This window comes from Leishmania donovani, chromosome 35, assembly GCF_000227135.1.
Source record: "Leishmania donovani BPK282A1 complete genome, chromosome 35".
NCBI classification, from domain to species: Eukaryota; Euglenozoa; class Kinetoplastea; order Trypanosomatida; family Trypanosomatidae; genus Leishmania; species Leishmania donovani.
In genome coordinates this window covers 1,167,609-1,194,067 of record NC_018262.1, presented here as the reverse complement: position 1 = coordinate 1,194,067, position 26,459 = coordinate 1,167,609, and the positions used below count along the sequence as shown (strand labels likewise).

The 26,459-nt window shown below is 56.9% G+C and overlaps 8 protein-coding genes across 8 annotated transcripts; all 8 read left to right on the top strand.

The window, feature by feature from the left end:
* Window positions 1-215: 215 nt before the first annotated feature.
* LDBPK_352930 (hypothetical protein, conserved) lies at window positions 216-641 on the top strand (the record flags this gene model as incomplete). The annotated part of the gene is made up of 1 exon (XM_003864824.1): window positions 216-641. The coding sequence occupies one exon, from the start codon at window positions 216-218 to the stop codon at window positions 639-641; it is 426 nt and encodes a 141-aa protein (XP_003864872.1).
* An 821-nt stretch (window positions 642-1,462) lies between these two features.
* On the top strand, window positions 1,463-3,685 carry LDBPK_352920 (hypothetical protein, conserved; the record flags this gene model as incomplete). Its single annotated transcript, XM_003864823.1, has 1 exon — window positions 1,463-3,685. One exon carries the CDS (start codon window positions 1,463-1,465, stop codon window positions 3,683-3,685), a length of 2,223 nt encoding a protein of 740 aa, XP_003864871.1.
* A 558-nt stretch (window positions 3,686-4,243) lies between these two features.
* Window positions 4,244-4,699, top strand: LDBPK_352910 (hypothetical protein, conserved; the record flags this gene model as incomplete). Its single annotated transcript, XM_003864822.1, has 1 exon — window positions 4,244-4,699. The coding sequence occupies one exon, from the start codon at window positions 4,244-4,246 to the stop codon at window positions 4,697-4,699; it is 456 nt and encodes a 151-aa protein (XP_003864870.1).
* Window positions 4,700-6,164: 1,465 nt separating this feature from the next.
* On the top strand, window positions 6,165-7,829 carry LDBPK_352900 (hypothetical protein, conserved; the record flags this gene model as incomplete). The annotated part of the gene is made up of 1 exon (XM_003864821.1): window positions 6,165-7,829. One exon carries the CDS (start codon window positions 6,165-6,167, stop codon window positions 7,827-7,829), a length of 1,665 nt encoding a protein of 554 aa, XP_003864869.1.
* Window positions 7,830-9,651: 1,822 nt separating this feature from the next.
* On the top strand, window positions 9,652-11,019 carry LDBPK_352890 (aminotransferase, putative; the record flags this gene model as incomplete). The annotated part of the gene is made up of 1 exon (XM_003864820.1): window positions 9,652-11,019. One exon carries the CDS (start codon window positions 9,652-9,654, stop codon window positions 11,017-11,019), a length of 1,368 nt encoding a protein of 455 aa, XP_003864868.1.
* A 319-nt stretch (window positions 11,020-11,338) lies between these two features.
* On the top strand, window positions 11,339-11,653 carry LDBPK_352880 (hypothetical protein, conserved; the record flags this gene model as incomplete). The annotated part of the gene is made up of 1 exon (XM_003864819.1): window positions 11,339-11,653. One exon carries the CDS (start codon window positions 11,339-11,341, stop codon window positions 11,651-11,653), a length of 315 nt encoding a protein of 104 aa, XP_003864867.1.
* Window positions 11,654-14,826: 3,173 nt separating this feature from the next.
* On the top strand, window positions 14,827-16,770 carry LDBPK_352870 (hypothetical protein, conserved; the record flags this gene model as incomplete). The annotated part of the gene is made up of 1 exon (XM_003864818.1): window positions 14,827-16,770. The coding sequence occupies one exon, from the start codon at window positions 14,827-14,829 to the stop codon at window positions 16,768-16,770; it is 1,944 nt and encodes a 647-aa protein (XP_003864866.1).
* Window positions 16,771-23,659: 6,889 nt separating this feature from the next.
* LDBPK_352860 (hypothetical protein, conserved) lies at window positions 23,660-25,282 on the top strand (the record flags this gene model as incomplete). The annotated part of the gene is made up of 1 exon (XM_003864817.1): window positions 23,660-25,282. One exon carries the CDS (start codon window positions 23,660-23,662, stop codon window positions 25,280-25,282), a length of 1,623 nt encoding a protein of 540 aa, XP_003864865.1.
* Between the last annotated feature and the right edge of the window lie 1,177 nt (window positions 25,283-26,459).

Below are 26,459 nucleotides of genomic sequence, written 5' to 3'. Positions count from 1 at the left end.
ACAAGGTAGGCTCTGCGCACATCCCACGTGCTGATATCGCGAAAGCGAAGGCCTCGAACAAGTGAAGGCCGCTTTAACTGTCGTTTCCGACGCTGTGCCTCAAAAAAACATTGTTTAGGGGCCTTTTTCTTGCGACTTCACGCGGCGCTGTTGACGCGGTTTGTTCTTTATTTGTGGGATCCCCGATCCCGTCCGCACCCCGCCGGGGTGCAGCCATGACGCTGTACTCCATCTACGTGTTCAACCGATACGGGGACACCATCTACACAAAGCAGTGGAAGCGTACCAGCGCCGTGCAGCACGGCGAGGACGGTCTCGTCGCTGGCTTTGTCTACACCCTCCAGCACATCAGCTCACAGTTGTCCTCCACCCAGGCCGGCGGCCTGCGGGCCGTGCACACGCCGCTGTACAAAGTACACTACTCGGAGACAATGACGGGCTACCGCGTTGCACTCTTTACGGACAACGCCATGAGCACGGCGGTCGTGCAAGGCGCCTTGACGGAGCTCCTCAAAGACGTGTTTATCCGTACCGTGACGAAGAACCCGTCGTACCGACACGAGAAGGGCATGCTCGTCACCGGAACAGGTTTTGAGGATGCCATGGAGGCGCTCTTTCGACGAAAAAAGCTGCTTACTTGAGCACGTTCCGATTCCTCACCTTCGAAGGCGTTGGTGGTGGTGTATGTGTGTGTGGGGGTGTGTCTTGCGTGCCTCTGCCAATTCCTCGATGCCCTTGCGGGGCTTGTGTTGTCATTCGTGGGGGACATCTCTCCCAATGTTGCACTCCTTGCCTTCCTCTCGTCCAGGGACGACGGCGTGGAGGAGAGGAGGAAGGAAACCACGGCGCAGCAAGACATCAAGAAAGCGTGAAAAAAAAAGCCGTGTTTTGTCTATCCTCTCTGATAGGACGCCAGGCACACCATGGGCCGGAACGTGCTACAGACATGGCGATTCTCGTAGGCGCGATGGCAGTCTTGCCCATCAATCCTGCACGATTGTACTGCCGGCTCCGCTTTTTTTTTGGTGCCTTTTGGGTTCCGTCGTGGAGAGCCTCACTGGGGACGGCCGATGGGGTGCCGCCCAATCCTCTGCATGTTTTCGTTTCCTGCCGATTTTCCCTATTTTGCATGAGGGAAACTTCTTCCTTTTTTTCGCATGCAAGTTGTGCGTTACTGCTCACGCCGCCCTCTACTCGCTCATAAATCTGCACGCCATCTTCCTCCCTCCTCCGCCTGTGCGTATCCTTCACATTGGCCCAACGCTGCAGCGCCTGTTTGCGTGCGTGTGGCGATGTAGCGGAACTTGCACGCGCCGGACCTGTTTTTTTTTTATTTGCTTCGTCATTGTTCGTGCCTTGCCGGTGCTGCCCGACACCTACCCCCTCTCCCCATACAGGCACTGGTCTTTTCGACTTTCTTCTCTGTTTTTTTTTTTTTGTGCTCTCCGTCTCCTGCACAGTCATGAGCGCCGTACTCGTCGACACCCGTGGTCACGAGTACCGGCTGGAGATGGTCGTGGATCCCGAGCGCGGCTCCTACGGTGCACTTTTTCAACAGGCCACAACGTACCGTGCCCAACGCATCCTCCCTCCATGTACAGGGGACATACCGGGACTTGTGGAGGACAATGCTAGTGGGGCGTGCGCTAAGTCGTTGGCGAGCGCAGCACTTGTCACTTACATTCCGCTCACCACCTCTCTTCAGGAGTCGGACATCACACCCGAAGCTGCTTCGCTGCACCTCGTCTTGCAGAACATCCGCCTTCGCCGACAAGTTGATCACCCGTACCTGCGCACTCTGATAGATGCTTTCTACATGAACCAGGTGCCAAGCTCTCCAAGCTCCACTAGTGGCGGCGTCAGCAGCGTCGTGGTCACGCAAGGGCCCGGTGCGTCCCCAGCGAACCCGTCACCCCCACGCCAAAATCTCGTGAAACAGGCAGGCACTGCAGAAGACAGTGGAGGCACCAACTGGCCTGCCGGCGCAGCCGTACCCGCGCTGGCCTCGTCGTCAGCAATAACTGCGCTAGTGGTAGTGGAGGAGTACATTGAGGGCTGTTCTCTCGCCGACTACGCCGACGCCGTGGCACAGAGGCATCTCAAGCAAGGCAACCTCCAGATTCAGAACGACGCGGCGGCCATTGCGTGCCAACTCGCGCAGGTTCTGCTGCACTTGCACGCTGTGGGGCACGTGCTGTGCCGTGATCTTCCCCTTGACTGCGTGCACATGGATATCAACAAGGGCTGTGTGCAGGTGCGGCTTCCTCTTTCAGCTGCATCGATGCTCGATTTGGTGGAGGGGTGGGCCAGCTCTGCTCCGGCAGCGGTCATGGCGTCGCCACGCACGACGTCCATAGGTGAATCAACGAGTAATGCCTTTGGTGAAGGAAAGTGTTTCGTTGGTGCACCAGAGATGAGCGAAATGTCAGACTGGAATGAAATCTCGTCTGCACCATGTGGTGCGGTTCCTCTCTACGCTGATGTGTGGGCATTGGGGCTGCTGATGTTGCAGCTGTGTTCCTTGAATCACAAGAACCTCTCCGGGGCCACAAACGCTACAGAACGCCTTCTCGTGATCCGGAGTCATCTGCCCCAACCCGCAGCTCTGCTCCCGGCGGACACGGAGGAAGGCATGGCCGAGCTCATTCGCAGCTGCCTGGAGTGCTCTCCCACGAAGCGGCCGACTCTTTCGATGCTGCTCAAGTCTAGTGCCTTTGCGAAGCACCGCTCCTTTACAATGCGCGAGCCGAACCGCGCCGTCATCAGCCTCGCTGAAGCCGTCAAAGCCATCAGGAGACATGGACGCACATCTGCATCGATGCAGCCGGCCGCGCCCCACTCGCGAACCATGAGCACGATCGACGCAGACCTTCCTAACAAGATCGTCGACGACTCCTTGATATCCCTATCGCTACAAAATCTGCACTGGACGACTCCGCCCAGCTTTCGCGACGTTTTTGCGCCGTTGCTCGTGTCTCCTCCGGAAACTGCTGACCCGTGTGAGGTGCCAGTCGGCATTGCGTCACACGACCCGACCGCCGCAGCCACCACACAGTCTCGACAACGTCCACCTCCGTCGTTGGCAGCAGCGACGAAGCAGGCACTGCACGATGTCGCGCTTCTGCATGACCGGTACCGCGACATATGTGTGATGGCCACACAGACGTCTGTACCAGCCACGACCTCTGCACAAAAGGGCGCTTACGCAGCGTTGTGGGACCGCGTGCAAAACACTCGGCAGCTGCCACGCGACATCACCACCACAACGGCCATTATGGGGGAGCTCACTGAGCACTTGGCCAAGCTGGAGCAAAACGACCCTAAGCTGTGCTTTCGCTTTATGGAGCTGCTTTTGGAGGGTTTCGCGACCTGTCCGTCGGACATCGCCTCTGTCGCAGACAGCGTTGCCCTGGCCGACACACTGTTCCACGCCTCTGCCACGGACACAGCGGCCACCGGTGGGGCGCAACCGGTGCGCATGGAGGCCCCCCTCGAGCAAGCGACGCGGCGCTCGGTGCCTGAGGAAAAGGAGGCTGTTTTCAACGTCGCCGAAACGCTGCGTGTGATGCCGTCCATGCCGGCGCACATGATCTCGTCTGACCGGGCCGCCAACACGTCTTCTGTCCTCTACAACTCGTGGCTACGGAAACAGCGAAAAAAGCACCTGAAGATGGACGAATACTGACCCGTGGGAAGAGGAGGGCGGCAAGTGTATGTCTTGTGCGGAGGTCTGTGTGTAAGTATGCTTGCCTCCTGCGACGCAATGGATTTGCTTTCCGAGCTTGCTTTTACTGTTCTGGTGGGGCGGTGCCACACTGGAAATCCGCCTCCTGCACGCCCTCAAATCTTCTGGGATCTGAAGCGACCAGATACTAGATACGCACAAAGCAGGCTCGCTTTCTCGAGAGAACGCGTTTTCTTACTGGGCGCATATGCGCCAGTCAATGCCTGCTGTTTGTGTCTGCACTCGGTTGCTCCCTGCTTCGGTGCCGCTAAACCGCCGTTGATGTTGCTAATGTCCCATGCGCAGCGATCATTCTCTCGCCTTTGTACCGCCTGCCTGGCCCTCTGTCTTCCGCTCTTGGCATACGTAACATCACAAACACACACACACATACACACAATACATTTGCCGCCTCACCAACCACGTATTTTGCGCGGATGCGAGGTGGTCTTGACACACACAGAAAGTGAGCACAGAAGACCGAATTCACTGCCGTATTAGCCGCTCCTCCTCACAACCATGACGAAGCTAGTGCGAAAGCTGAAGCAGATGGCGAAGAAGAGGGCGCACCGCAAGACGGTGCAGAAGCGAAAGGTAGAGCGTGCGCAGCGCGAGCTTGAGCGCCGCAGTGAGCAGCAATCCCAGAAGCTGGAAGACGAAGTTGACCGCGAGATGGCGCGGCTGAATGGAGAACTAGAGAAGGAAGCAGGCGCCCGCGTTGGTGCGAGCGGCCCTGACATGGATGAGGCGGCGACGAACGTGGTGGTGAAGCGGGCGGTGCGCATTATCGGTGGCCTCGTCCTTGAAGCCCCTGTGACGAAGAAGAAGCAGCTGACGCGCAAGCAGGCGAAGCGCAAGGAGAAGATGGTGGAGCGTGGGCTGGCAGTGAACGACAGCCTCTCCAAAAAGTGGGACCACAAGAAGCGCTGCGTCAAGCTACGCGCGCAAATCCGAAACGAGGATTTGCACAACTGACGAGGGAAATGAAGGAAGCAAAGGGGAGCACCAAATCGCACGTGTGTGTGTATATCTGTGCGTCGATATGGAACATCTGATCTTTCCGCGGTTGGATGTGGTGAGCGTGGACGGGGCGCATTGCTGTTCCGTCGGTTTTCCGCGAGAGCGCAACAGGTGTGGCATGAGAGGGAAACGTTATTGGCAAGCTCTGCTGGCTGTCGTACCCGTTCTTTTCTTGGTGCGAAGCTCTCTCTCACCTCTGTGTCCGCCTCCTGCGACGTCTGTAAGAAGGGACGGCTTTTCAACTTGCCTGATGTGAGAGTGTTCTTGGTGCCACCGATCTTGCTCGTGAAGAGGCGGCTAAGCTAATTGTAACAAACTTTGCTCACCGCGAAAGTATTTGATCGGTGCTCTCTGCCTGGCCCGAATGCACGCAGGGTGCTTGTTGCTCGTCCACAAAAAAAAAGACCACCGCAGACGACACCAGCCACCTCTGCCAGCTGCAGAGCGGTGGCGCCGATGCACTTGAAACGAATACACAACCGTTTCGCTTAAGCTTCTGGAAGCGCGCTGATGACGCGAGATGCTCTCCCTTCTCTCACGGCCGCGTTGTGGCGACGGGGGCGGGGTTACGTGGCCGCCTCGGCTCGTATTTTTCCTGTTTTGCTTCCCTAGCGAAGCTCTGTCTCTCCGTGTTACCTGCAACTCGGTACATGTGTGGTGTCGTACTACTCTTCGCAATCACAAACTCTTTTCGGACGTTTCGTTCCTTTTGGTCCTTTTTTTGCTTTCGTTTTGGGCGAGAGGTGGGGGGCCTCCCAGTGCGTGCGAGTGTCTTTGTACGTTGCACACACAAATCTTTACCGCCTCAGACGGCGACTGCCCTTCTGCGGTTGCTTGCGCTTCCTGGGCACGCTGCTCACGTAAGCCGCCAGCACTCCCCATCCATCCCCCACCAGCTGTGAGGAAGAATAACGCCTTGCTGTGACGCCCACACAGTCGCTGTAGCATCGCTCCTGCGAGAAGACACACTTGCTCACCCGCACAAACGCGGTCGCAGCGATTTCGGCCTTCCCTTGTTACGTGCTTCTCTGTCCCTTTCACCCTTTGGAATATCTCTCTGCTGCTTTACTGCCCTCGTCGAAGGAGGACACAGCACGAGCAGCGCGTGCCGATTGCCGAAAGGTTGTGGTGCTGTGCTTGCTGTCAGTGGCTTTTCGCATTTTGCGTGTTGGGTGTATGTGTTTGCGCAAAGGCTGCGCTGCGCTTGTCTGCGGTGGTGGTGGTGGTGGTGGTGGTTTTCAACATCGCGTTTTGTTGTTCCCGGCTCACTGTTTTCGATAACCGCTGGACAGCGCGGCGTGATTCCTCCTGTACTGCTGTCTCTCTCTCACTCTCTTTAGTTGTTTCTACCTTTCCCAAATCATCTAAACCGCGCGTTCCTCGAATGGAGTGCCACGCAGCACCAGAGCCGATGGACCTAATGGCTCCTTCACATGTGCCAGCGGCTACATCTCCCCTAGCAGCAGCTACGGCGACGGGCTTCGACGAGGATGACGTCCTCTCGCAACCTGGAGGTGCCCATGCCCCCGCGGATCTGGAGTTGACGATGCAGGCGCTGTTCGGTCCCATCTTCCAGGTGGAAGAACTTGACCGAGCCGCAGCAAAGGATCCGGGTCTCATTGATACACGGTCCATCCTGCACGACCTCTTCGGTGGTGCCATCCGCGAAGATGACGTGCACCTCTTTCAAGAGGAGCGCCACAGTGCTGAGGCGCTTGCACGAGAGATGAGAATGAACAAAGATGTGCTGGTGTACGAGGAGGGTGCGCGGTACTTCGGCAGCGCCGGTGCCGACGTACTTCGCGCCGATCACAACGTTCCTTTTACGCTTCTCGAGAGCTCGCTGCCGGAGCGCTGGGGCGATAAGCGGGAGAGGGCGGCGACGCCATCCTGGTTGCTGGACATGCCCGTTATCTTTCCGAACCGACAGACGCTGCACGCCGACCCGCGCCCTTGCGACCCGTCTACGTGCGCATACTTGGAGAGCAACAAGTTCATGCTCTACACGCCGACCAACGTGCTCCGGTGGAGCGTCAGCGATAAGGGGGTCTCGAGCAATAGCCGCATCGTGCGCTGGAGCGATGGCTCCATGACGATGCACGTCGGCAACGACGTGCTAACGCTGCTGCCCTCGCAAGAGTCCACACTGAATCTGCTCGGCGAGACGCTGGAAGTGGGCAAGGCAGGGATGGAAATCGATGCTGTGATTGCCTCGACGGTGCCAGAGAAGCATCTCACCGCGCGCCTCGGGGAGGCGGCCTCGATCGAGGCTGCCCTCGCGCAGGAGCGCCGCCAGCGCGAATTGGAGAATCGCCACCGCAACTTGCCATACGCGGACTCTTCTATGCCGCCAATCGACTGGGCTCGCCCGCGCAAGGGACGCAGCATCCACGAAGAGTTTGTACGCGAGGAATACGAGATGCGCGAGCGGGAAATGAAACGGCGCATAAAGGATGGCCGGCCGATGACACTGGCGGAGCAGCTGCAGCTAGAAGCACGACTTCAGGATCATGTCACAACTGCCTCGGCGGAGCAGCTGCAGGCGGAGCGCGAGGATCAGCTGCGTCGGGCGGCTCTCAAAGCGGCGCAGCGTGCGGAGAATCGCGGTCAGAAGCGGAATCGGTTTGACCGAGATCTCGACCTGCACGGCGGCACCGATAGTGGACATGGCATGGGGAGCGACCCGTTCCTGCGGGACAAGGAGGACGACGGGAGCGACAGCGATGAGGACGTCAGCGATGTCGACTCATTTGAGCAGCAGTTGGCGGACATGTACGCGCGAAACAACGCAGCCGACGCTACGGCAAGGCCTGCCGAAAAGAAGCTCAAATCCGAGCGAAGCAACTCTCGATACGACGGCTTAGCAGCGGCACTTCGATCTCTGCTGGCACAAATTCCCATGAACGCCGAGGCGTTCGCCTCTGTGGACGGCACACTTACCTTCATTAGCCTGAATGACACCCCAGAAGACGTGGTGAGGTCGGAGGTGCCGAAAATGCTCGCCGAGGTGGCGGCCGAGCTGCCGACGGTGAACACACAGCGAGTGAAAGAGGAACTCGCCGCCCTCTTTTCTGGTGAACTGTGAGAGAAGTCTGCGGTGCGAGCTGATGTGGCTGCGAGATGAATGATGCGGAACTCTGCATGCCCGTCTCCTTCGCCCCGCCAACCCTTCTTCTAACGATGATGGTTGTCGGCACTTTGGGCAGATTTCCTCCCGACATGTTGTGCACCACTTCTCCGATTTCTTTTCAGCCGTTTTCACCTTTTTTTCCCGTCCCGCTGTCCTCTCCTTTTCGTGCGTGTGTGTGTTCACGTGTACGTGTACGTGTACGTGTGTTTGTGTGTGTGTGTGTGTTTGTGAAGATGAGTAGGTGGAGACCGGCCAGCTGTCTACCCTGCTGCTCTGCGCACACGTGCATGGTCTGTGGCGACAGTGGCCACGGGCGCTCGGCGAACTGTGTCGTCCGTGTGTTTGTGGCTGTATTTGATGTAAAAGCGCGAGAAGACGTGCCTGTGCACCCTCGGCGAGATCAGTGGCGTAGAAGCAGATACCTCGAGAAGGGCGTATGTAAAGGGCAGTCGAGGATAAGTGCAACTGGCAGCAGCCGTATGCGTGTGTGTGTAGTATGTGGATGCCCACGGGCTCCGGCTGGTACCCATTTTGTTTTTCTCTGCTGCATGCTGTATCAGTGCAGGTGCGCCTTACGGAAAGGGTGGGTGGGGCCATGTGAGCCCTTTGTTGTCGTTATTCATTCCCTTTTTAGCTTGTGTTCTAGGGGCAAACAAACAAGAGATGAGGAAAAGGTGCACTGCTTGAATCAGATGGACTCCGCACTGTTTTTTTTTTATATTGTGAGTGTGTGTGTGTGTGTGCGAACATCACCGGAGGTGAGAAGAGGAAAACCCGGAAGGTGACCCATCTCTCTCTCTTTCTCTCCATTGTCTTGTTTCTTCTTCCATCTGCGGACTTTCTTCTCACGCTGATAAGCGAAGAGTGTCGCGCGACTCAATGATTGTTTATATATATATATAATATTGTATTTGTTGTTCTTGTCTCTGCCATACCACCCAACTAACGAGCTGATAATGTTTGTTTCCAGTGGTGATTGTGTGTGTGTGTGTGCCTAGAGATTGTGTACGTCGTGGGCGCAATTGTGTAGTGGTGCGTCTTTCTTCGTGTGGTGCCTGATCAGGTGCCGTTGTTGGATTCTTTGGTCGTCCTCCTTGGCCTGCCCCCGACAAACTTCTCTTTTCTTATTTTCCCAGGCTCTCTGATCTGTCAAGCGGGTGTGTTAGAGAGGGATACTGATGGAAAAGACCTTCAACGAAGCGGGATCAGGAACACACACGAGTGTGGAGAGATGCAGAATGCCGCAGTCGTGTACATCGCCTCTTTTCGAACGGATCGAGAGCAGCTGAGCAGCGGTTGCACGAGGCATGCAGGCGCACGTTAAAGAGGGGCGGCGCGACAGGCTGGGCAAAGGCTTCATTATTTCTTTTTTTTTCCTTTTTTTTGGTTAGCTGCAGTCTCGTTAGAGGGTGCGTGGCATCATGCGTGACTGATTTCTTGCCGTGTGCGACCTCATGTCCACGGCCTGCTTTGGTGTGTGAGTCAAAAGCGGCTCTCTCGCGCGCGAAGCCGGCGTCCTGCACTCCTCGTGTACGTCACGGAAACGGCAACTGCGACACAAGCCGTAGAAGACGCTTCCTTCGTCTGGAGCCTTCTCCATATGTCTTGCCGTGATGTGCGCTCGCTATCTCTCATCTCTGGTACTCTCCGTGTCTCTGCGCGAGCTGCTAATGGTGCGGTGTGCGTGGCAGTTACAAGGACGTCACACACAACACAGTGGCGCACGTGCAGTGCCGAAAGTCCTTACGTGCGTGTCGTTCTTTGGTTATCCTTACTCATGTGTAACGCTCACGGACCTCCCCTGAAAAAGCGCAAACCGCAGCCTCTGCCGTCGACAGAGCCGCTGCCCATCTACCTCGACTACAACGCCACTACCCCGCTCTGCGAGGAGGCTTGGCGGGAAATCTGTCGCGTGCACACCGCGTGGGGCAATCCCAGCTCAACACACCCCTACGGTCTGGCGGCGAAGTACGAGTTGGAAGAGGCACGCAAGAAGGTGCAAAAAGCACTGCACGCGCCCTCATCGGAGTCCATTATCTTCACCTCTGGCGGAACCGAAAGCAACAATCTCGCCATTATCGGCGGCTTGCTCGCCCTGCGCCAACAGCAGCCCAGCAGACGCTATGTCGTCTCCACCAACGTGGAGCATGCTGCCGTGGCAGAGGTGCTAAAGTCTATCGAAGGCAGCGACCTAGGCACCGGTGACCCAGCCAGCATCACCGACGGCGTCGAGGCGGCGTCGCGCACCACAGTAGAGACGGTATGCGCCGAAGTGGACCCTCAAACGGGTCGCCTTGATGCATCGACGCTGCGAGCGGTCCTGAAAAGTCTCCCTGGCGGTCCCGAGTCCGTCGCCCTCGTTTCCGTCATGTTTGCGAACAACGAGATTGGAGCCGTCAACGATATCAAGGCGCTGTGCCGCATAACGAAGGAGCTCTGCGGGGCGGCGTGTCTTTTTCACACCGACGGCGCCCAGGCGTTGGGGAAGGTGCCGGTGGATGTGCAGGACATAAACGTTGACCTCCTTTCCGTCTGCGGACACAAATTCCATGGTCCGAAAGGTGTCGGGGCGCTCTACATCAAACCCGGTGTGTCGGTGCACAACATCCTCTTCGGCGCCGGTCATGAGCGCAGCATCCGGCCCGGCACGGAGAACGTGCTTCTCGCAGCGGGTATTGCTGAGGCGCTGATGTTTGCATGCAATAATATTGACCGCTTTTCAACTGTGATGCGAGACACGCGTGATGAACTGCTGCGCGTGCTCACGGCGGAGCTGGCGGCGTACGACATGGGCCTCGTCGTCAACGGCGCCATCGCCGTCGGTCTGCCAAACACGCTCAACTGCGCGCTTTTCAGGCGGGTGCCGAACAGGAAAACGGGCTCGCCCGTCACCTATATATCAGCGCAGCGGCTGATCTTCTCCGCCGGGGATGAGGTGTGCATATCGGCAGGCTCCGCTTGCCACTCCACGGCTGATGAAGGAACCGAAATCCTCGTCTCTGATACGCTCAAGGCGGTGCAGGCGAACGCGGATCGAGCCATCGGCACCCTGCGCATCTCAACTGGGCGCACCACGACCATGGATGAAGTGCGACGAGCGGGTAGGATAATCGCGCGGCGGGCGGCGCAGCAGTTCGAGGAGTGATGACAGCACTGTCTGCCTCTCTCTCTCTCCCGCGACTATTCGCCCTCTGAATCGCCGGCGCTGTGCGTAACGCTTCCCACAGAGCGCCGGCGGCGATTTGCTAGTCGAGGGAGTGCGCAGGCGAACAGGCGCCTCTCGTGTCATTGGCGCATAAAGAAAAGAAAAAGAACCCCTCCTGCAGCTTCAACGACGGAGACGCGCATCCTTACATGCGCACAGGCAATGGTGCCGTCCAGGTGAGCGCGAAGCGACTCGCCACTTTCAAGCACGAGAGGCGTGCTCTGCCCCTTCCTCTTTCCTGAGACGCGCAACGCTCCATATGGCGGCGGGCCCTCTTTCGCGGCACGTGCACGGGCTAGCGTATGGCAGAATGAGCACAAAGCAGAGGCGCTCCACATTCCCGAATCTGACGATCTCCTTTTCGCTTTCCCACTTCTACGGGCAGATGCGCGCGCGCACGTGTGTGTGTGTCCTGCATGAGCTCTGTGTTGTTCTGCGGTATTCCACACAGCCAACCGAACGCGTGGGAGGTGCACCAGGCACCTCCGGCAACGGCCTTGAAGGGTCGTCATGGCAGTCCTCATTTCTCTCTGGAGGTGCACGAGCTGAAGTTCTACGCAGACTTCTACAATGAACACCATAAATGCTGCTGGCCGCGGCTAGTGCTCGACGCCCACCTCGGTAAATCTGCCGAGGAGGTTGCTCACGCTCACGCTCACGCGGCTGGCTCCGCTGCTGAAAACCTGAAGCGAACATTTCTCGAATCAAGCGTAGCGGCCGAAGACGCCGCCGAGGCTTCTTTGTCGCTGTACACGGACCATATGGCTGAGGTGATGGAGCAGTTGTATATGACGCAACAGGAGAAGGCGCCGCGAGCACCGTACGCGCGTCGCGCGCTGTTTCACCAAGGAGTGCCGCCCGTGCTGCGCTGCCACGAGCACAGTGACTCCTTTGCCTACGTTCTGAGTGGACAGCTTCGACTGTTTCACAGCTGCGGAAGCAGGAGCTGGGTGAGTGATCACCAATTTGATGGGCGTGAAAGTCGCTGTTCGCATGGGGATACCGCTGACGACCTCGCGCGCGACGTGTTTCCTCTGGTGCTTATAATGGCTCCTGGGGATGACTGTGCCCTGTACGTCGACGCCGAGCCTCCCGTGGCCTCCGCAGCGACTCAGTGGCGCGCGAAGCCTCTCGTTCTGGCACTTGAGTCGGTCGATCCTGTGCGCTCGCCTTCTCTGAATGAAGGTGGGGAGGAGCACGAGATGTGGTGCGCTGCCTATACGCCCTTTACGTGGATCTGCAACCCGCTTGGGAACCAGAGGGTTTCTGTGTTGATCAAGTCCACCGCTGCGATGCGTCGCATGCCGCGGATGCAGAAGCACGATACGGCGAAATCAGCTGCGTCCAAGCGAAGTGCACTGACTCGACAAATGGAATCGCCCGGCGCAGGGGCATCGGCATCGCTACAGCCACTGCGGCTTTCTTTCATCGTGCACGCGTCGCAGTACGCGTGTGAGGCTGCGAAGGAGCGGGTTGTGCGGACATTGGCATCCAGCGACGTGTACAATCTTCATGTGACGAAATGCATGCGCTTTGGCCTCGGCGGAGCGGACTTTTACAAGCGCGCCGTGCTGGGCGCGGATGAGGAGGCGCTCTCACACGCGCGAAGCCGGCGACCTGCCCAGCTGATGCGGCTTCTGGACGACAAACTGGAGCTTGTGACGGACGCGACTTCGAGGACGACGAAGCCAGAAGAAAGACTGAATAGCTCCTCCGGCGACGGGGCTTCGAGGGAGTCTGTGGGGTCACCTTCGTTGAAGGTGCCTCGGCATGAAGCTGATGGCGAGGCTCCGTCAACGGCGGCTGGTGCAGAGTGTCAGTTGCCTTGCTTGGTTCCCTCCGTAGCAACATATCCTATTGCTCAGCTCTGCACGATGAGGCCAATCGAGCGGGAATGGTGCCGACTTCCGAAATCGATCACGCTCGCCTCCGTCCTACCGCGACCGAGAGGCATCACCCCATCGCACAGCGGCTGGCCGCTGCGTGTGCTGGCCCACGCGAACGATTGCTCCGATCCTGTTGTGGAGCTGTCTTCACTGGCAACTCTACAGGACCTAGCGGCGGCATTGCGCAGTGTGTCGCCATGACGCACTGCGCGCCGCAAACTGTTTGTGGTTGTGCTTCGTTGCAGTGCGGAGGACGTCCCTGGTGTTCGCCGCCCCAACTCAGTCCCTCCTCTACCCTCCACGTGTTTGCCAATTTTAGGACGCTTGCAACTGTCAAAGCCCATTATCATCATTCGAAAAAAGAAAAAAAGAGCAGCGAGGAAGTCAACGGCGCGCTCATGGGAGGAGCCGTCACGAACGTGTACACAGTGCACTTCCACTGTTGTCAACAGTGTCGGAGAGTGGGGGCTGAGCCGCACTCGACGGTGCGTTCGTGCCTCGGCTAGGGCATTCCGAATCTGCGGTGCACTCCAGCGAACGCTGTCGTGCAACCCTTCTCTTCCCCTTCTTTTTTTCCGCGTTGGCACATGTACTGCCTCTCTTCCTCTTAATCGTCTGCGGCCCCCCCCCTTGAAGGTCTTCCGTGCTATGTTGATTCCATCCGCTCTCATCATCATCGCCATCATTACGAGCATCGCACTGAAGAACCTAGTGAACGTCCGTGTTGCACGTGAGAGAGTTTATCGGGCGTAGGCGCGTATCTGCGCGTCCCTCTCACGTTTGCTTCGCGTTTCTCGATTTCACATCAGACGCCTTTGCCGTCTACGCTCCCGTTGTAATGTGCCGTGCGTGTGCAGACGCATACCCACATAGACGTGCATCTGCCAGACTCACTCATTGAGCGCCTACGGATCTTGCGTCACGCACAACAAAAGGAAATCGATCACATCCACAGGCGCATCGAAAGATTCTCGGAGTGACGTGCAGGGTCGAACGCATTTACCCTAAGTGTACGCTGGTGCACCAGCACCTTTTCTCTCGAGAAGGATCGAAACACTCTTCTCGCCTGGCGCACACCAGCGCGCAGACGAAAGCGCCATACCGTTTCCCTTCGCGCAAACAGAGCAAGTCCACGGTTCCTCTTTGCAGTCTCACACCTTCGCTTGCTCTCAAGTGGTCGGCGTGATCGCTTTCCTTTGCTGTTCTTTCAGCTGCCTCTCCTCTTTCTGTTTTGCCTCTCTCGCCGACGCCTTTTTGCCCACGTGCACCTGTGCATGTGTGTGTGTGTGTGGGCGTGTGTCTCTCTTCGCCGCTGCCTTTTTTTTTGTCGTGGTGGTTGTGTCACCCCCACCCCCTCCTCCCCCATTCGTCTGTCCAAGAGTCCGCTTGCTTCGACTTTGGCCGCGTTTTGCTTTGCTCTGCGGCACAGCTCTCCGCCGTTCCGTTTCTCTTTGCCTTCTTTTGTGAAGGGAGTGGAGAGGGATCGGGTCTCACCTCTCTGTGTCTCTGCAGCTGAGAGTCGCATCATTTTTTTTTTGCACTCGTTTTCCTTTTCTGTTGATGGGGCGGTGTGACGGCGGCGCGCTTCTGAGCTCAAAACCCCTCTCCCACCGCGTTATACCTCGTCTGCCGTTTCTCCTCACGCTTTCTCTCTCTCCCTCGTTATCTTCAAAGCCCGTCATATTGGACTGCTGCTGCTGCTTCTGCTGCTTTTATACCGAGGTGTTGCCCCTCTCCCTCCCACCGCCTCCCTTTGTTTCACGCTGAGAGCAGACACCCAGGGCTCAGGCGCCATACAGACGCGCGCCTCATTTGGTTCTCGAGTGGTGCTTCACGTCCCGTCGAGCACGCCTTCTCCGCCATGAAGGGAAAGAGTAGAGCAGCTTCCTTCTACACCAACATGGCCATTTTGTCGACCGTGTTGGTGTCGGAGTCGCTGTCGGCGACGCTCATGATGCCGTTTGTGGGGCTGTTTGTGGCACACTTAGAGGACATTCCGCCTAGTGAGGCGGGCTACGTCTCTGGCCTCTTGATTTCTATATATCAGCTCGGCCAGATGCTGACGGGTAAGCTGTGGGGAACGGCAAGTGACCGAGTCGGGCGGAAACCAATGATTCAGATGGGCCTCCTAGCCAACGCCGTTGTATCGATCTTCTTTGGCCTGAGCCCGAATTTGAAATTCTGCATAATCACACGCTTTATCCAGGGCTGCGCTAATGGAAACGTCCTGGTTGCGAAGACGGTGATAGCAGACATCACCGACAAGGACACGGAGGGTATCGGGTTTGCTGCGATTAGTATTTTCTGGGGTGTCGGCTCTGTGGTCGGGCCGGCGCTGGGCGGATATCTCTACAACCCGAGCCACCACCCCGTACTCGGGCCCCGGCTGTTCACTGGCGGGATGGAAGACAACGACAACATCTTTGTGCTGCATCCAGCCCTGCTGCCGTGCGTGGTGATCAGCACCTTTTCAGCGATCACGCTCCTCGTGATTTCGCACGTATTGCCAGAGACCAGCCGCCACCCAGTCGACCCGTTCATGTCGCTCTTCATGTCTGCACGACACCGAGAGCGTCGAATGCCCGACTTGGCGAAACAGCGCAGCATGGCTGCTGCCAGTCGTTCCAACGACGCCGAGCAGATTGCCGTGATCGAAGATGAAGACGATGATGAGAACGATGTGGCCGAAGATGCATGGCAAAACGTCGCGGCTGCCGATAACTTTAGCGGACACCCGAGCTCCGCGCTTTTGCGTCCGCCGCTTTTGAAAAAGACGTTCCCGTGTACAAACGCGCCGTCGGCGCCGGAGATCCTGAACCAGGCGGCTGCCCTTACTTCGCGGACGAAAGACTTTGTCAGTCAGAGCCCCGGGGCAGGCAGGGGCGGAAGCACCGGCCGGTACGGCCTCTCAGAGCGGCTCACGTCCCGTGCCGCCTCTTACTCCTCTTCCGTCGGCCTGCTACAAAGTGCGCGTTGCGGCGAGAGCGACGCTCCTGGTCAGCAGCGGCACCTCGGCGAAGATGTGGCTTCGCCCCCACTTCACCGGCTAGAGACGCAGTTCAAGGAAAAGATATGCAGCGATATGCCGCTTCTGTGCCAATCTCGCGAAGGCGCATCCGACAGCGGCTTCACAACGCGCGCTTCTGAACCGAAGGCATTCGGTTACCGCGAGGCGCTTGCGCTGCCGACCTCGCGGAACGTAATGATCATCTACATGTGCATCGCCTCCACCGAGAGTGCACTGCTTGAGGTGATTCCGCTTTGGGCAATCGCGGAGCGCGAGAAAGGCGGCCTTGGCTTCTCTTCGTCCGACATTGGCGCACTGCTGTGCATCTCCTCGATTGTTTATGTTGCGGTGAGCTTGGCCTTTAGCCGCATCTTGAAGTGCCTCGGCGGCGCCACCCGACCGCTGTGGGACTTTTCAGTGCTTCTGTGGTGCACCACCTCCATTCTTACACCGTGCTGTGCGTACCTGACAGACAAGTCCACCATCTTCTACGCCGCCGCCGTCGCCACCTCGACGCGCGAGATAGGCCTCTCCTGGTGTTACTCGATTATGTTCATGTACGTGGTGCGCAGCGCGCCGGACGAGTGCGCCGGCTCCATCAACGGAATCGCTCAGTCCATCGCCTCTTTCTCACGCATGCTGACGATGTCCGTGATTCCGCCGATCTTTGCGTGGTCGCTAAACGGGGTCACGCACCCGTTCCCCTTCAACTATCACTTCGTCTTTTGGATTACGTGCGTGCCGCTGCTGCTGAGTTTTGTACTGTCCTCTATTCTCCCAGTGCGGGTGTCCGGCTGACCGATTCATGTTCTCGCCACCAAGCCCCATGTCGGTTATGATGAGACGCAGCGTTGAAACAGAAAGAGCGGACAACCAGGTACCCCACTTTCTCGCTTGGAAGTGCTGCAAGTGTGTGCGTGCGTGTATGTTGTCGTATTTGTCCACCTCCTTCCTTGGTGCGATGCGCCTCTCCGTCTGGTGGCCACGAGCCGGCGGCCGGGCACGTGAAGCGGCTTGCATGCTGGAAGCTTTCCTGCTTGTCGGCGCGCCGATGACGTGACACCCTTTACCGTGCCGAAATTCTGTCATGGACGCACTCGCTCTCAACTCCACCATGATGCTCTGAGAAGGGGGAGGCGAAGCGCCTGCTTCGATGCGCCGGGTGCTCTGCTAACCCCCTGCGCGGGTACAAGTGTCCAGCTTGTGTGCTTTTTTGCTGCTTTTTCTTTTGCTTGTGGCTGTGTCGCCCCTCCGTTTCTCCCGGCGAGTTTTGGTTATCCGAGAGATCAACACCAACAGTAGAGGTGGAGACACGCGCGGCAAAGCTGCTCTTCTTTTTTTTTGTCCTGTTTTTGGCTGAGGCTCCCGTTTACTCGGCAAGGAAGAAGTGGTGTTATAACGTTGCACTTCGTTCCTGCGTTATCGATGTTGGCTGAGGTCCGACGCGAAGCAAGAACCGCAGGCGGGCTCACATAAGGGACGGTGCAAGTGCGCAAGTCTCTCCTACCCGTGTTCTGTGCACGCGTGTACGTGTGGGTGGAGTGCCCTTTTTCGTTTCCGAGAGCGACTGCTCGGTAACTGGTGCGACCGGCTAGTGCCATCGGAGTTGCACTGCTGCCAAACACGACGCCAACGAGCATGCCGGCGTGTATCGAAACAGATAAACGTTGTGCACGCACGGACCAAATAGGAAGCAAAGGCAGCCTTGGATCTCTCTCTTCAGTCCACCATCTTCTGTCGGGCGGGGAAACTCCGAGAGGAAGGTGCAACGCGCGTTCCCTCTCTGTAGTGTCCCGGATCACCTTGACATCCAGCTCTGTCGACAGGGGAGGCGCAACTGCCACCGTACCGTAGCGGACTCGTCACATACCTTTCCCACGCGTTGCCTCTTGCTCTCACTGGCCTCTTCGCTTTCCACCTTCTTTTCTCTTTCTGCTTGAGTGTCTGCGAGTTTGTGAGGTGGGATTCTTTTTGTTGTCGTTGTTTGCGTTTTTTTATTTTGTGTGTGTGTGTGTGTTCTTCTTGTGTGACATCCTTCTCTCTGACCCTCTCCAGGACACACAAACGCGCCATACAAACAGACAGGCGCCCTCCCCCTTCCTCTGTGCACCCATTCTATCCTCCCTGATACTTTCCGTTGCCGCAACGTGTTCTACCGTTAGGTGTGTGTTTCTGTTAGCATATTTGTGTCTGAGCGCCCCTTTCGCTGGCTTTCCGATTGATGCCTGAACTAGATGTTGCGCTCCTCTACCACCGCCCTCGTTTGTTCTTCGTTGCTGCTGTTTTCCTTCTCACGCTGGAGCTGTGCTGCGCTCTCAGCCAAAGTCGAGGATGTCGTTCCTGTGATTGTTGCCTCTTCGCTCGCTTTCACCGTTATAGATCGGACACGAGGAGGAAGTCGGCTGCTTCTCGTCTTCTCTTCCGTGTACGTGAGCTTGGGCAGCGACGGGACCGCCGTCAAGCTCACACCTCGATAGATGCGGTGACGGCAGAGCAGCTGCGCCCGTGGAAGGCCAAGGTGACGCCTCTGCAAGTTCGCCAACTCGTTGCCATGATGTTTGTGGTTTTCAACGAGAGCGTTTCCCCCAGCATGTTGATGCCGTTCGTCGGAGCTCTGATTGCCTTTCTCCGTGGCGTCCGCGTGAAGGATGCTGAATACTTCTCTGGCAAGATGATAGGCGTGCGCATGATCGACCGGGTTGCCAGCGCAAAGAATGCGGAGTTACCAGAACGACACGTAGGGCCGTCGCTTCCCCATCATCAGTGGTCTTTTCACAAGCGGGCTTATGATGCTGGGGTTTTGGTCTCAGCACGACTGTGTGGATGTGTGCCTTCTTCCGATTCATGCACGGCCTCTTCAACGGCAACGTTCTGGCTGCCAAGACGACGGTGGCAACATCACCGATCTCGCAAATCATGCTGGCGACACCCCTCCATGAGCCCTGCGCAACACCTTGGGCTTTCTTTTTGGTCTTGTAGTGGGTGGACTGGTGCACGAGCCACAGCGCTGTGAAGGTGCTTTCTGGGCAGGCACTGGACGCCTTGGGCTTCTTCGGCACCCGTCCCGCGCCCTCCTGAACAGTTTCGTGGTTTTCACGGACACAGACCTTGGCATGCTCGTGTGCACATTCTGCCCGATGGGGGTCCGACCCGAAGGCGGAGCTGCTGCTAGGGTTTCTATGGCCCATTTAACCATGCCGCTGGTACACGTCGAAGCCGTTTTGTGCCGCCGTCCACATACACTATGAGACGGATGACGACGATGCACAGAGGGAGAGCGGGCACGACAAGTGTAGCGTTGAAAATGTAGCAAAGGTTCCTGACTCAGCAGGCTGTGGAGGCCACTAGCGGCGCGTGGCGGATGGCGAGGCTGCGAGCGATGCACAGACGAAGCAGATCTCCATCGACATCATAGCCAGTGATGCAGGTAACGCGGCCGATCCTGCGAAGACGAAAGATGCGGTCACGACTTGCATTTCGAACTCGAGCCTAACGGCTCCCTCGGAGTATGAGGAAAAGGAGAAGCCGGTGCCAAAACGTTTGGCTACCGCGAAGCCTCCTCCGGTCCATGCACTCATCTCATATGCTCACCCCGTTCAGGGTCCTCCCCAGCACGCACATGGCGGCGCGAGATTGCTTTCTTTTTTGTTTGCACGGGGAGGATGGACACAGTCGCCGCTGGTGATCTGAGGTTGACGACACGCCAGGTAAGGAACATTCTCTTGGTGAGCAGTGCACCGTTCTTGGCGGCCAAGGCCCTCTTTCGCATTGTGGAGCACCACTACGCGAACAAGATGCGTCTGCTGCGTGTTAGCGTCTGTGTGGGCGGCACTGCTGTGGGTTGTCTACCGTTGATGTCGTGCCTCCACGGCAGCTTGTGACCCCCCCTTTCTCGTCTTCTTGTGCACGTCAGCGCTGCAGATGTGCATCTCGTGGCGCTACAGCCTCAGCACCATGCTGACTACCCGCTGGGTGCCACAAGGCCACGCTGGGTTCATTATAGAGATCAACTATTCCCGTGGTGCACTGGTGCGCGTCTGCGCGCCTGCGCGCTCTTGATTACTGCCCCGCTGTTTGCGTGGGCCATAAACGGTGATGCTTTCTTTTTCCTTGTGCATGTCTTTGTCTTCTTCCTGCCCGCTTCGGCCTTTGTTGGTGGAGCTCTTACAAGGTTCCTGCTGACGGGGGACAGAGGGTCGAGTGAGAGGACACGGCACAGGAGAAACAAAAGAACAAGCGGCACGTGCGGGACCTGGTACAGGGTGGCGGCCGCGGAGGGAGAGGGCCGAGCCTGCAGTAGTGACTCCCTTTGCGGTGTGCAGAAAAAAAACGCTCGATGTGCGCGCTGCGTTTTTGTTATGATACCGATATTTCTTTTTTTCTGTCCAGGGGGGGGGGGTACGGGGAGTTAGAGGTCTCTGCGCATCCTCTTTGACCTTTTCCGGTGAGGAAGGATGCCTTGGCAATCCAACAGCGTAGCGCGTACTCGCCTCTCCCCCTTTTCCTTAGTCACTTTGGGGGTGCATGTGCATCGAGCAAGGATGCTGTTGCTTGTGGTTTGCGTCGACGCACAGCCCATGCGAGGCATTACGAGGTGGGCTTGTAAAGTGTATGGTACCCCAGCCAAAGAGCTGGCACCAGTCCCCTGGAACACGGCGACGGCTATGTCTGCGGCTGAAGTCGTATCCTCTTCTCCCCCTTCTCGTTTACCATCCGCTATCTGTGCTTAAAGAGAGGACAGAAATGAGCAACGTGCATAGAGAGAGGGAGAGTCTGGATGAGAAACAGGGGATACTTGGGCGCGAGCTAATGCTCTGCTGCAGAGCTTCTCCTCATCGCTCATATTGCGTCGCAAACGCGGGAGCAGTGAGACGCTTATCCATAAGTAAAAGAGAATGGTAAGCAGGGATACGTTTGCGGACGTGCGCACGTCCATGTCTGTGTTATGCTCCGTGCGCCTTCGCTTTTCCGTTCTCTCTTCTTGCCCTTGTTTTTTTTTCTTCTGCTGCAAGAGAGCTTGTCTTGAGCGGCGCCTCTCGTGCGAAGCCGAGGAGGATTTCGGATATGCATGCGTGGGCGAGATGAGTTGTCGTCAGCTTTCTTCCTCCATCTCTCTTTCTGCGTTCGTTCTCTGCGTGCGCAGTAGAGTTTCTTTTTCTGTGCGTTTGTTTATCGAGGTTATCACCTCTAGCACTGATATTCTTATTCTTGATACCTGCCTCTCCAGTGTTGCATAAATGCGAGGCATTTCTTGTGTGTTTTTTCGTGTGTGTGTTTGTGTGTGTGTGCTTTCCGTCTTTGTTTTTTTTTCTGTTGTTTTGGCGCATAGCATTTTCTGTTTTCCCCTCCCTTCTTTTGCTTTCCTGCGGTGACTCTCAGCTCCTCTGCGTGAGACTCTCTTTTGGTCAGTTGGGGCCCCCTATTTAGTGCCACACGCGCAGCGACAGACAGATACGTGCCCGCATATCTCCGAGTATGTGTAAGTCTTTGTAAATATTTGTCCTCCGCCCTTTCGATCGCCGACAGAAACGGTGAGAGAACAGAAAGCAGGGCATCCTGTCCGGCATATACCAACAAACGGAAAAGAAAACGATCCCGTACCGCTGATCTCCCCTACTTGCGCATGCGAGCAGGGGCCGCGTTATCGCGCTGTTCTGCAGGAACGCATACCCCCCCCCCCGGGGCCGGTGCCTCTGACACGGCGGCAGCCACAAAATGCAAAAGGTCTTGGCTGCCTCACAGGCTCCCCTCTTCCTCGAGGGCCTCTCTCTTGTTTTTCTTTGCGGAGATGCTCCGTATGAGCGGATACTCGAGGAGCGCTGTTAGGTGGAATGCGATGGGCGACACGGAGCCGCAAACGCACATGTGTGTTGGACGAGCCGTGACCCCCCCCCCGCCCGCGCCTCTCTTCCTCTCTCCCTCGCTCTATGTGCCACACCGTCTCACCCTCTCCCACATGACATTCGAGTCTTTTCTACTGTCTTTCAATTCCCCACCTCGCCTCGTGCAACCACGACATCACAACGAAGTGACAAAAGCAAAAAGAGTGCTCCCCCAATCAACACCACATGGAATAGTCACAAAACACGGAAAACAAAGCCATCAGCGAAAGAAAATCAAGGGCATCAACAGGACATGTACCGAACAAATCCGTTCGTGTCCAGTCCGATCTATTTATGTCAACCTATCTCTTTGTGTCAACCTATCTTTCTGCGCTCAGACAACAGGAGCTGAGAAGACAGTAATCGAGGAAGCACCCGTCCTGCGCGCGCACAACGAAACAGAAGCACACTGCGCCTGACGTTTCCCTCTCAGATACGATTTCTACGCACCTCGTGTGTATTCTGTCGATATCTGCCGAGCAGAGAGCAAGAGTGCGCGTGGAAGAACGTCGAGGCTCCTTTAAATTTTGGTTTCTGATTGCTGCTGCTACTAGAAACCCACGTCACAGCATATCGTGTTTCTGCTTTTTTTTTACGACTTGTTCACTCACGAGCACGTTGTAAAGCACCGTCCAGTTGTGTCGGTGGCTCGTGTTTGCGTCGCTTTTCCGCCTTTTTATGGTGTAGCTCGAAAGCAAGCCTGTCTTGTAAGCGTGGTGTGACGACCATCGCGTTGCCCTAGACCAGTTCCACGGCGAGAAGAAAGTTGTGGAAAAGAGAATATATAAGCATTTATATTGGGCTTCGCAGTAGCTTTCGGCAAGTTTTTTTTTTGTGTGTGTTTTTCCGACACAAGGGTATAGAACCATATATCCACAAACTGGCAATCAGCGACTTAGGTTTTCCTTTCTTGTGTCTTGCTCTTGCCTTTCTGTCCTTGCTAGTGTTTTGCCCCCCCCCCCCAGCGGGTTTACGTTGTTTTCTCGCTGTGGTCGTTTCGTTTCCGGCACTGGCACACCTACCCCCCCCCCCCATCATACACACACACGAGGAGCCCACTGCGTGTGAGTGCCTGTGCACACTTTTTACTGTGAGAATTGTACACGGCTGGTCTTTCTCTTCTCTGTTTTTTTATTTCGGCTGTTTCTCTGTTGCTCCCCTCTGAAGAGCTGAGCCGAGAGAGGGAAGGGAGAATACAGAGGTTGCCTTATTTCTGTACACGTTTCTTAGTGCGTGTGTGCAACAGCATTTCTCGCCAGCGGAAGACAGAACGGCCAGAAAGAGAGAGGTGAGCCGCTGCTTCTTTGCCTACCTTGCTTTAGGGTGGTGGTGGTTGGGTCGTAACACCTGCGTAGGCCCAACACAAAGGGTCAGGTGTGTCTGTGTTGCAACGCTGGAAAGTGTTTTTTTTTCTCCTTGCTTTTCTGATATCTTCTGAAGCCAGTGCTTCACTTTTTCCTGCTTTCGGTCTCTTATGATTGCTTTTGCCCTAAAAAGCTACGCGCGCACACGAACACTAGCATCTCTACGGTTCACTGGCTCTCTTCAGAGGGCAAACACGCAATCACAACGCCAACAACAGACACCCCGGCGCCATCGAGGCCTTTAACACCCTATACACTCGCAGCTGGTTTTCTACGCCTCCTTATCTTCACCCTGAGGTTCGTTGTACGCCTCCTTCCTTTTTCGGCCCTGGTAGAGGTTGAGGGTTGAAAGCTGGCGTGCAGCATTTGATCCCGCCTACGCGTGCCACGGTGTACTTCCCCATCCGATTCAACTACTCTCTTTTCACAACCGGCCTCTGCATGCACTCGGTCGAAAATGGCAAGCCGGGCGACCCGCATGTCGTGGTGAACGGGTCAGAGAACCGGCGACAGGGAGAGGCCCGCAAGCAGAAAAGGAAGGCCACGCCGCTGCCCATGAACCAGCTCATCCCTATGACCTTCGTCCTCCTCAACGAGAGCATGTGCAGCACGATGCTTCTGCCGTTTGTGGGACTGCTCGTCGCCCACCTGAAAGGCGTCTCCGTTGATGAAGCCGGCTATAATTCAGGTATGTTGATCGGAGTCTTTATGCTCGGCCAAGTCTTGAGCGCGCGGATGTGGGGCTGGATGAGCGACAAGTACGGCCGTCGCTTCCCCATCATCAGTGGTCTTTTCACAAGCGGGCTTATGATGCTGGGCTTTGGTCTCAGCACGACTGTGTGGATGTGTGCCTTCTTCCGATTCATGCACGGCCTCTTCAACGGCAACATCCTGGTTGCCAAGACAATGATGGCCGACATCACCGACAAAACAAACGCAGCCAAGGGGTTTGCCTTCGTCAGTTTGTGTTATGGAATCGGTGTCTTAATCGGCCCCACTCTTGGCGGTATGCTGTACGACCCAGCCAACTCGTCGGCACTGCGATGGGCGCACATTAGCAAGGACAGCATTTTCAGTCGAAAGCCAGCGCTCCTTCCGAGTTTGGTCATTTTCTTCTACACAAACCTTGGCATGCTGATCTGCACATTCTTTGTGATGGAGTCGAATGTGAAAGCCCAGCCGCTGCCCATGGTTCTGCGGTACATCTATCCCTGCTTCTTGCGTGAGCCACGAATGTTTGTTCATCCGAGCATGCATTCTACGGAGCAGCTAGAGGCGACCACCGTCTCCACCAACAGCGAGAACACCAACGGTTCCCGCAGCGAGGACGAGGATGGCGACTGCGTTGTTATGAAGTCTTGCAGGCCGTTGGTCAGCAACGTTGCGATGACACAGGTGGTGGACTTCGTGACCGTTACCTCACCGTTGCTGAGAGAGGACCCTCGGCTTGATCAGCTTGTCCTCGCTGAAACACTCTCGAACGCGTCAGAGCCGGATTTGACGGTGGTGCCTCACTGCGGGCAAAGCCCCATGTTTCTTACCCGCGCCGATACGGAAGACGAGGGCATTTCTTTGGAGCTCAAACGCCCACCGTTCTCGTCACCGCTTTTGGACATTCTCGTTATTGCTGACGAAACGGATGATCTGCAGAGGACCTCGGACAAGTGTCGGGCTGCCGATGCTGCATCAGACAAATACAGCCGCACCGTCTTCGTGGAGGCAGAGCGAGGAGGCAGAGGTGCCGCCGCGATCAACAGCGGCGCCGACACCTCTGAAGGCAAAATCGAGAAACAGCAGCAGCACGGAAATGACATCGAACTCAAACGATTCGGATACAGACAAGCGTTTGAACGTCCTGTAACCCGCACCGTGCTGGTTCTCTACGTCCTCCTGAGCGCGGCAGACATGACCGTGCAGGAAATTCTGCCTCTGTGGGGCATCGCCCACGCCGACAAGGGTGGCCTTGGCTTCAAGGCCGACAAGTTGGCTACATCGTCCTCACCAACAGCGTGCCCTGCCTTGCGTCAAATCTGCTCTTCTACAAAGCGTGCTGCCGGTACGTGAACAAGCTGTCGCTGTTCCGAATCGCCTCCCTGTGGTGCGGCGTCTCCATCGCGCTGTTGCCGTTCGCGTCTTACATCAAGTCCAATTACTTCCTTTTTCCGGCGGTGTTGCTGTGCACAAGCGTGCGCCAGTTCTTTTCCTCGTGGTGCTACGGGCTTATGACCATGTTGACCGCCCACTCGGCACCACCAACGCACGTCGGGTCCATCATGGGCATCAGCCAGTCCTGTGGTGCCCTTGTGCGAGCAGTCATTCCCTTCGTTGTCACACCGATTTTTGCTTGGTCTGTCACGAACGGCCACTCTTTCCCGCTAAATCACGTGCTCGTTTTTCTTCTTTCGGCCCTGACGTTTGCTTCAGGGTACGTGTACTCTAAGTGTTTGCGAACAAACGAGGACGACGTGCTGGAGATGGTAGAGCGCAGCTGGAAATGGGCGGTTGCGGTGAAAGACAGCGTGCAGACTGCCTACGGAAGGTTTCGCGGCACCTCTTGAAGTTCCGGACGCACTTAGATGTCGCGGCAGTGGTACGGTGCACGAGGAAACCCAAGGCCTGGCGAAAAGAGATCGAGAGGCAGCCCATGAGCGCTGACAAGCAGCGGTGTCCACAAGGGACAATAAAGGGCGAGGGTTGGCTACTGGGAACTCTGGACACCCTCTTTGCTAGGCTATCCCTAGTGTGCGTGTGTGTGTGTGTCCTTGCTGCGCGATGCGGTGTTGCCCTCGCTCCCATCCGCTCCTCGGGCCCACGTCGAGTAGAGGTCTGTAGTTTTTTTCTTTTTTTTGTTTCTTGTTTTCCACTTCTCTCGTGCTCGTATGCATGTGGACTGAGCTCACTGTACATGCGTGCCTGCACTGAAGGCTTCCTTTATTCACCAACATCTAACGTGGTAAGCTACAGTCGCGGAGTTCGGCTGTCGGCGGCAACGTCTGAGCCATCGCCGTGCCGAAGAGGCCCGCGACCACCACTGCGTTTGAACCACCGCACTACGTAATCGTGTCAATAATTCCGCAAACAGCCGCCTCGGCCCCCTAGCCCCCCCCCCCCACGGCTGCCCAGCGCGACAGGCTGGGTGCTCTGCGCGGGGCCGGCGCACAGGCGTGGCCCCCGGCCCGGCCCCCTCCGCCAGCCTCCTCTGCCCGGCCACAGCCCCGCGACTGTGAAGGGCGTGCGGGTG